The sequence below is a fragment of the Muscardinus avellanarius genome (assembly GCF_963383645.1).
Source record: "Muscardinus avellanarius genome assembly, chromosome: 2".
In the NCBI taxonomy this organism is placed as follows: Eukaryota; Metazoa; Chordata; class Mammalia; order Rodentia; family Gliridae; genus Muscardinus; species Muscardinus avellanarius.
The window spans coordinates 108,822,949-108,833,094 of record NC_137787.1 but is presented as its reverse complement, the minus strand read 5'-3'; the positions used below and the strand labels follow the sequence as shown (position 1 = coordinate 108,833,094).

The 10,146-nt window shown below is 47.8% G+C and overlaps 1 protein-coding gene across 1 annotated transcript; it reads right to left on the bottom strand.

Moving 5' to 3' along the window:
* Positions 1–4,266: 4,266 nt before the first annotated feature.
* Positions 4,267–5,226, bottom strand: TMEM177 (transmembrane protein 177; the record flags this gene model as incomplete). The annotated part of the gene is made up of 1 exon (XM_080688835.1): positions 4,267–5,226. Exon 1 carries the CDS (start codon positions 5,200–5,202, stop codon positions 4,267–4,269), a length of 936 nt encoding a protein of 311 aa, XP_080544961.1. The 5' UTR covers positions 5,203–5,226.
* Positions 5,227–10,146: the final 4,920 nt, after the last annotated feature.

The window sequence follows — 10,146 nt, the reverse complement described above, 5'->3', positions numbered from 1 at the left end:
CACAGGCCTCCTCAGTGCCACCATCGTGCTGTCACTGGCTGAAACACTGGCCTTGGTGCACACCCAGTAGTGGATCTAGAGAAACAACACCTGGGCTGTCAGTGAAGTTTCCTGCTGCAGGTCTGAAGAGCATTTTCATGGCTGCTGCAGTTACCAGCAGAGGTTGGCAGTACCCTAGGAGCGCAGGGCCAGAAGCAGGAATGCATCTGTCACCTTGTTGCAGAACGAGGATGTAAGTCCATATACATCTTTGGACATATACTGTTTAACATCTGTTGTATTATAGCTCTAGGATAAATTTCTAGGCTTGAAGTTAGTAGATCAAAAGATAGTTTTGTGATTTTATCAAGTAGTGCCATGCTGCTTTCTAAAAAATTATGTAAATTAAATGTATGTTAGCTATCTATTGCTGCTTAACAAACTGCACTTGCTATAGCCTGCACTCCTGCCTCGCTGTGTCTGAGTCCAGGTCCAGGCACTGTGTAGTTGCGTCCTCTGCCTTGGTGGCTCTCACAGGCTGCATGAATGTGTTGGCTGAAGTTAGAGCTTCCTCTGAAATCAGTACTGGGGAAGGAAGAATTCTCTTCCAAGCTCTCAAGGTTGCTGGCAGGTTTCAGTTACTTGTGGGCTGTTGCACTGAGGTCCCAGTTCTGAGCTAGTGGTCAGATGCTACCCCACCATGGTTCCTTGCCATATGGGTATCTCCAACTGGGCAGCTTGCTTTATGAAGACATGCAAGCCAAGAAGACAATCATCTGCTTGCAAGATGCAAGTTAAAATCTGGTGTAACTTAATCATAGCAATGGCATAAGCACGGTTGGCTTTTGATTATTTTAATGAATACCCAAGATAATCAACTTATAAAAAGAAAAGGCTCACAGTGGGAGCTTCAGTCCGTGATCAGTTGGCACCTGTGGCAAGGCAGCAGCATCATAGTGGATGCAGGTGGTGAAGCAAAACCACTCGCCTCATGGCCAGGGAGGGAGAGAGAACGAGGAAGCGGCTGGGGTCTCACTCCCTCCTTCGAGGGCATGCCCCTAATGACATGAAAACCCTCACTAGGCCCCATCTCTCAAAGGTGGCTAACCTTTAACCTTCAGGGAACACTCTAGATTCTAACAACAGGACTTTTAATGATGCGTTATTGTATTGTTTAGAAGCAAGAGATTACACAAGGCCAAGAATGGCAGGGCCAGGGATCAATGGTGGTCATCTTAAAGGATGCCTACTACAAATTTCAGAGTAAATGCTTACATCTAGTTTGCCATAACCTCTTTAGCAGCAAACAATTGGTGTTAAATATGATCAGTATAAGAGGTGTAAAACACCACCTCCCACTTTGATGCCCTCTTCCCTGGCCTGGAATCTCCCCTAAGGGCCACGTGGGTCCTTTGCTCTCAGCTGCTGCCAAGTAACTTCCCAATGGTGCCAACTGATGGTAACCTAGAGTTACCCTGACTGGGGCTCTGATGAGCTATGGAGTGGAGCTGTACACTTAATAGTATACAGGATGTCAGGCAGCAGTGTTCCCTGGGAGCCTCTCGGCTTCAAGGAATTAGTAGTATTTGGGCAGCAACTCCAAGAAGTGAATATCCTAGTACTTGCATCACTTAAGTGCACTATAGTTAGGGAACCAATTTCCTTTTAAAGCTTACAATACACCCTCCCCAGGATTCACATGCTGCAATGTGTCTAGCTCCAGTGATGGCTGGCTGGGGCCTGCACTGTCGACAATGGGGACAGAAGTGGGATGGGCTGGGGTTAGTGTCACGACTCTGGAACTCTGTTCCCTGTATTCTGGCTGTGTCTGGATTTGCTGTGTGTAGCACAGGGGAAAGGGACCGCACATACAAACAGACACATGATAAAGGCTTTAGGAGCCAAGGTTTGGGGAGTGGGGGATATAAAGCATGTGTGGGGACAAGGAAGAACCCAAGAGTGGAACAAAGATTGTGACTTTGAGTAGGAGACAAGTAAGCAGCCAAGTCGTGGGGCTTCCTCTTCTCCACACTGGGGCCACCTTCCTCTATTAGGCTATTTTCTGTTGCTATAACAAAGTACCTGAGGCTTGGAAATTTATAAAGAAAAAAGTTTATTTAGCTTATAATTCTGAAGGTCCAAGAACATGGTACCAGCTTCTGTTAACTCATGGAACTCAGGGCACACAGAATCACAAAGGTGGGAGCACATGTAAGGAGAGAGCTTATGACAAGAAGCCAGTGGGGAGTGGCTAGTCTTGCTGTACTATATATTTTTTTAAACAACATGTTCTCACCAGAACTTACTTCCAGAGACCTGCATCAATCCCCTCCCCTTTTTTTGTTGTTATTGTAATGGGGATTAAACCAGGGTCATTCTACCTCCAAAGCTACACCCCCAGTCTTTTTTATTTTTATTTTGAAACAGAGTGTTGCTAGGTTGATGATAGTGCCAGTGCTTGCTGAGGCTGTCCTCAACTGCAACTCTCCTTTCTCAGCTTCCCAAGTACTGAGATCACAGGCGTGGTCCACTGTACCTGGCTTGCATTAACCCTTTCTGAAGGTGACATCCCCAAAGACCTAATGATCTCCCACTAGGCTCCACCTCTTAACATTGCCACTAAGCTTCCACACATCAACTGTAGGGAACAAACCACATCCAAATCATAGCACTCACCTTACTGTTTGGGCAGATCAGCAGGAATGCCTAATGCCGCCATCTTGACTCCTGCTGGGATTAAATATAGATGGGATGGGGAGGGAGTGTAAGAAGGTGGAGACTCCAAACTGCTCTTCTCCAGCCAAGAATTAGGTGGCCCCCATGGTTTATGGCTCCTGATGTACAGCAGCAGCAGCAGCAGCAGCAGCAGCAGCAGCAGCAGCAGCAGCAGCAGCAGCAGCTGAGTGACCTCCCAAAGAGCCCTGTGAAGTAGAATTTACTCCCTAGGGTAAGGACTCACCCAGTGCCTCATCCACCAGTTCTGCACATCAATCCCAGACCCTATGGTGTCCTAGGCACTAGGAACCTGTAGGATGAGTAAGGCTCCTGTCCTCAAGGACTCAGCCTGCCCAGGTTTGGGGAGGGCCTGCAGGCTGGCACAGCACACTGAGCCCATGCTAAGGTCACAGCAGGGAGGTGTACCAGGCCCACCCCACCTGGCTCATTTTTCTCTCAAGGTCCCATGCTAGGACTGCTTGCCACCACAGAGGGCAGTTTCCTTTCCCCTGAGTTACACTGGTACCAGGCCTGAATTCTTTACAACTCTCTCAGGGAAAACATGGTTTCTGATAACAAGATGATACGAATGGCCAGGTTGGTCCTGACTCTGATCACAGCTGTCCTCACCTCACCCTCCTGGGTCTGCTATCCAAGGTCAGAGCTAGGGTCTGCTCCACTCACCACCAGGACTCACAGGAAGCACATAGGACAAAGACACAGCCCCTCCCCCATGGCCCACTTCCACCCTTTGCTTTCCCCACTGCCCCTCGGAGCCAAGTTACCCCCACCCCCTTGTTCTCCACCCAACCAGCTTCTGTCCCCCAGGGGCTGTCTGCTTTGCGCTGCCTAAGCAGTTTCACTTCTGCAATGTTTCTTTTCCTTTCTATACCTTTAGGCAGAGCTCTTGCACTGTTCCAGGAACACCCCCCTCCCTTCCAGGTCCAGGGACTCCCCTGGTAGCCCACTACCTCTTTGTTTACTCCCTCTCTCGATGGGCCATTTGCATCTACAGGACCCAACTGGCGTAGCCCCTGAAGGCCCGACTGTAAAGTAGCCTAGGGCCTCGCTGACTTCACATTCCAACCTCTTCAGTCATCTAACCTTCATCACAACGGAGGGAAAGAACTGGAATCTGACCATCAGGAGGAGGACGTTGGTTCTCCACGGTAAGGAAGGCCTGGCACACTACATGCACCTCGAAAGGTGAGCATATCCTGACTCTTACAGCCCACGGGAATGCAATGACAAAAGAGGAGCCATGTCCTGTTTATTGATGGTGCTCTGTCTGCCTGCCCTCATGTTTATGACTTCACACAACCCTGTAATCCTGTGAGGTAGTTTGGATCCTCCCCATTTTACAGGTGAGAAAAACAAGGCTGTTTCATAAAGGGACTTGCCCAAGGTCACTGGGTTCATAAGCGGCAGATGAGGGTAAAATCTAGGCTGTTTAACTCCAAAGCCTATGGTCTGTCAGACCTTGGGCTGTACATCTGGAGGCACCAAAAGATTCCCCCAGTCAATGGAAGGGCGCTGTCTGCACAAGCGGCGACTGTCCTGGTGACGAGCTCCTCAGGAGCGGCCTGGGTTGAGCGTCATCCTCCACACCTGTAGTACAGAGTCTCGGCGGGTTGTATAGGGTAAATGTTTGATGCGGAACCAGTGTCTGGGGACGATGTTCCCGCTGGGTGTAAACAGCTTCTCGCCTTGAGGGCCCAAGAGACTGCGGATGGCCAGGTTGCCCGACAGAACCTTCTCATAGAATTCTACTCCACCTCGGGCATAGGCTGAAGACAGGGCGGCTGTGTGGCGGTCCAGCCAGCCTTCCAGGGCATGGGTGAGGGAGTCCATGGAGAAGGCATAGGCCACGAAGCCCACCACTGCTGCCACCAAATTGAAGGCGGCTCGTAAGTTCAGGGGGCCTCCGTAGAGTCCCAGGGCATGTTTGGCACTCACACTTAGTGCCCAGGTTCCTGCCAGGCAAGCTGGGGCTGGCAGGGCCTGCAGGGCAGCTGTGCTGCTCTCCAGGTACACCACTTCCCTGGCCAAGGCGAACTTCTGGGCATCACGGGACAGGCTCAGGGAATCCCTCAGCCGGGTACCTGCAGGGCTCTGCCAATCCACTCTTTGCCCACGTATGACCACAGGATGGTCAGTGTTGGTCACTGGACCACCAAGGAAGCTGGCAGGGATGCCTATCATAGCCCCAGCAGGTAGTCTTGGGAAGCCGGCACTCACAGGCTGGAAAGTAAAGGTGGTGAAGGGCTTGTAGTGGTGATCCACAGGGATACCTATGTCCTGTAGCACCTCTTGGAAGAGGCTCTGCAGTTCTGGGGAAAGTAGGGCCGGCTGGCCCTGCGGCCAGTACTGGTAGAGCCACTGAACCACAGGATCTGGGAAGAGGTGGTATGAGACTTGAGCTCCAAACAGGCCTGTGCAGGAACCCACCAAGAGGGCTGTCCTGTGTCTCTGTACAAAGGCTGAGGCCCGCCACAGGAAACCAGCCATGAGAGCCTTCACTGCCGACAACCTGGCCAAGAAAAAAGAAAGTCAGCCAACAGTTCCCAGGTCAGCCGGTACACTAAATCCCTCCAAGGGCCAGCTCCTTGTCAAATGAAGCAATACTGCACTATGGTTCAGAACATGGGCTCCATGAGCAGACCTAATCAATTTAAAGCATCACTTCCCCAGCTGCCAAATGAGCATGGGACAACGGTCCATCTCAGAGATGGTTGTGATGCGTAAATGAACAAATGTACACAAAAGAGTCAGTGTCTGGCACAGAGGCAGACACTCCCTGTGGTAATGCCTGTAATTATTATTATTCCTATGGCCAGGCACAGCACTAAGTACCCAGCCGCCTCATGCTACCCACTATTCATCTCATAATAAAGCCCTATGATCACTAATTTGTAAAGGAATCATATATTACATTTATTTTTTATTTATTTTTTGTAGTACTAAATTGAAGCCAGGGGCATTCTACTTCTGAGAGATACACCCAGCCCTTTTTATTTTTATTTTTAACAGATATTGAAGATTTTATTGTAGGCTGTTGCAATTTAGGAAAGAGGTCCCTACTCAGTCTGAATTCAACTCTGCTGAACAAAGTGTATCTGATTTTTAAGCACTGGGAGAAAGGGAGATAGAGCCATCTGTGTTTGCTAAGTAGCTTTAACCAAGGAAAAGTAACCTTGAATCTTTATAACACATGGTAGTTTTATGACTTGGAAGAAGGCACCACTGACAGGCTCTTAACATCCCACAGGTTATGTTGTGGGCTCAACTGAGGGAGGGTGCTATTTCTTTTGATAATTATGTTTCAAGCTATGGCTCACAGGTCCTTGAGAAAGACACTTCTGTTGTAAAATTGCCAGGAAACTTAAAAAAATACTAGGGATTTTTATTTGTTATTTTGAAACAGGATTATGCTAAATTGATGAGTCTCACAGTTGCTGAAGCTGGTTTAGAACCTGCAACCTTCCTGTCTCAGCCTCCCAAGTACTGAGATTACAGGCATGCAGCATCATGCCTGGCTTGTTCAATAATTATGTAAGTACTGTATTTATTTATTTTTGTTATTGGGGATTGAACCCAGGGGCATTCTACCCTCAGCTACATCCTCAGCCCTATTTATTTATTTAAAAAGTGTCTAAGTTGCTGAGTCTGGTCTCAAACCTGTGATCCTCCTGTCTTAGCATCCCGAGTACTAAGATAACAGGGATGTGCCACCACACCTGGCTCATATATGCTAGATACAGGTCTCACAGCTTTACATACACAGCTATCCCTCAGTATCTGCAAGGTTTCGATTCTAGATCTCCCACAGATATCAGAGCCCAAGGATGCTCAAGGTCTTTATATAAATTGAAGTAGTATTTATATATAACCTATGTATATCCTCCCATATACTTTAAATCATCTCTAGATTACTAATACCCAGTACAATATATATGCTATGCGTACAGTTGTAATATTTTTGGAATAATGACCAAAGAGCCTTTTTAGTAAATATGGATGCAATTAAAGTATTTTTGATCATTGTTTGGTAAATCCATGGATGCAGAACCTACAGATAAGGAGGGCTGACTATAAACCAGTAAAACTAATACACATAAGAGATATTTAAACATACACACATATATGGTCATTCCTCTGACCACAAGGGAGTGGTTCCAGGAACCTCACAGATAGCAAAATCTGTAGATGTTCTAAGTCTCTTATATAAAAATGGTTCAGTATTTCCATTTAGTTATACAAATCATCTTTAGATGACTTATAATGCCTAGTACAATGTAAATGATATGTATATAGTTGTTATACTGCTTAGGGAATAATGACAAGAGAAAGTGTCTGTACATGTTCAGTATAGATGAAAAATATAAAAAAAAAACCTTTTTTTGGTACTAGGGATTGAACCCAGGGGCATTCTACCTCTGAGCTACACCTCCAACCCTATTTTATTATTTTTATTTTTGAAATAGGGTCTCACTAGGTTGATGAGAGTTTTACTTCTTGCTGAGGCTGGCTTCCATACTGTGATCCTCCTTCCTCACCTCCCAAGGAGTGGGATTACAGGCTGCATGCCACCATGCCTGGCTTCCAAATATTTTCAGTCTGTGGCTGGTTGAACTGACAGAGATGGAACAAGGACACAGAGAGCTGACTGTATTACAGACAACTGAATCCTCACAACCCCAAGATCTTACTATTGTTGCCTATATTTTAAAGCTGTGAAAGCTGACACACAGCTAAGTAAATTGACCAAAATTCCAAGCGAGTAAAGTGGGGTGTTGTGGACTGAATTGTGCCCCATTCTCCAAGTTCATATGTTGAAGGTCTAACTCTCAACACTTCCAAATTTAACTGTATTTGGAGATAGGATCTTAAAAGAAGAAAGGAAAATAAGGTTGTTTAGGAAGGGCTCTAATCTGATCTGACTGGTATGTTTATAAATGTGAGATTAGGAAACACTAGACCACAAGAAGAGACAGGAAGATGGCCATCTGCAAGCTGAAGAGACTTGAGAAGAAATCAAACATGTGCACACCTTGGTCTTGGACCTCTACGTAACTGTGAGAAAATAAATTTTGCTCAGGCAAACCAGTCTAGGGTTCTGTTTTGGCTGCAGCTTAATAAAAGCACAGTACTTAAGCATGGGCTGTCAGGTATCTACGATAAACTTTTCATTTTAGAAAACTTGTTATGCTAAATTACAAACATACAAAGTAGACGCAATAGCACATCAAATTCATCCACCTTCAGTATTGTTTCATTTCTAGTCCCATCCACAACCACCTCGGGTTTATTTGGAAACATCAGGCACCCTATCATTTCATCCGTGAATATGTCACTAATAATCATAATTATTTAACTGTGGTTGACACTTATTGTATTCCTGTCTGATAAGTGTTTACTTAATGCATTGCAACAATCAAGAACGTAGGGTACCACTTGTCCTGTTTTCATAAGAAAAGCCTACTGACGTCACGTCGTTTGAGCCTTCCTTTCCAATGAGGAAACTGAGGCTAGTAAATGAAGGGTACTGAAGTCCTAAAGTCCCCCGGGCCCACAGCGCCAAAAGAAGTTGGCCTCTGGGGCGGTGCCGCGCAGTTCGCCGGGGGCTGGACCAGAGGGGCCGCAAGACTCCCGCAGATACGCCCCACTAGGCCTTCACCGCGGGCTCCCTTGGCTACTAGACTAGCCTGAACGTACTGCAGCCAGGCAGCCACGCTGGGTCGGACGCCCACTCACTACAGCCGCAGGGGCTCACCTTCTCCGCCGCTTCCTGGGATTCAGCGACGCGCGCGCGGGGCGGGGCGGCCGCAAAGCACGCCGGTCCGGGTTCTGGGGGCGGGGTCTTAAGGGCGAGGCCAGGAGCACCAATCTTCTGTCGGGTCCTGGAGGCGGGCCTTAGGGGCGAAGCCAGGAGCACCAATCTTCTGTCGGGTCCTGGGGACGGGGACGTCGGGGGCGGGGCTAGGCGACTGCAGGTCCTGCTAAGCTCTAGACCGCCGACTGCCTCTGGGGCTTACAGGCGGACTCCTGCTGAGCTGAATTGCAGGGAGGAGCCCGCTGGCTGCTCAGGCTATCTGGGGCTTCTTCCTAAATTGAGCTTCTTGGGACATCAACGGGCTGCGGAAAGGGCCGCGTTGCGACTTTGGTCACTTGGTTTAATCTGTATAGCAGCCCCGCGTGAGAACCCCTTTTGGGGCCCATCTGACTGCCAGTCCTGTGCCTTTTCCTGTCTGGAAGCACTCACGGGCTCCAAGTTTAATTATTATTGTGTGTGTGTGTGTGGGGGGGGGGTACTAGGGGTGGAACCCAGCTTTTCTACCTCCGGGCTATACTCCCAGACCTATTTTATATTTTATTTGGAAACAGGGTCCCACTAAGTTGCTAAGAGCCTCACTAAGTTGAGGCTGGCTTCGAACCTGTGCAATCCTCTTTGTCTCAGCCTTCCAAGCGCAGGGATTACAAACGTGCGCCACCACTCCCGGCAAAATTAATTTTTATTAAGCTTGGAGGCGAGGATCTTAGGAGATCTAGAGGCAAATTGGCTTTGGGATTAGGTTTTGGAAGGTTAGCAGTTTATGGACCAAACTTCCAATTCAGGTCTCTCTGCAGTGCCTCTACCACCAAGGATAGGCTGCAGAGATGAGCTGGACAGAGGCTGATCGGGCAGCCTATTCGAATTCCCATCAGACTCCTGCTCCCCTGAGCATGGTGTGGGGAACTTTGTGGTCCGCAAGGGCACCTTGGTGTCAGGGTGGCGCAGCAGCCCCTTGTGGAGTCAAGGGCCTAACCAGCCCATGACAAGGACCCTGCTTACTCTAGGGAAGAATGTTGACTCTGTGTAACTCCCCACCAGACCTGGGCCAGATGCTTAGCCCAGAACAGAGACAATGTACCTTACTGGATCTCAGTTTCCTCCTGTTTGAGGATAGTATCTGTCTAGAAGTGTCTGATTACACTCTAATCCAAGGAATATAGCTGCTTACCTGTCCCAGAAAAGGTAGATTCCACGTGGGTCATCCCTTCAGTTTTGGCCTTGGAAAGCACCCTTCTTTATCCAAAGGGCTTCTGTGACCATATGTAAATCGGATATTGGTGAAAAGCCTCAGATGCTAAAGCCAAGTCATGCTGGTTAAATGCCGACTCCACCCTTACTAGCTGTGTGATCTTGGGCAAATTAGTCCTCTGGGCCCAAGTGTTCTTAGAGAATAAAAGAAGTACCTCTCTCGCATTGTTTTGGGGAATAAAATGAGTTCCTCTGTGTATAATGCCCAGCACAGTTTGTGCCATCTAGCTATTAGCTATTATTATTAAACTCTGTTCTGGTCCAGAGACTCAAGCTCTGGCTGCTCATTTGTTTGTATGTAAATGGTGCTGTGATAGTAGCAAAATCTAGAATGTGGAACTTCTGCAGGGCAAATGACATGGTTTATTAAA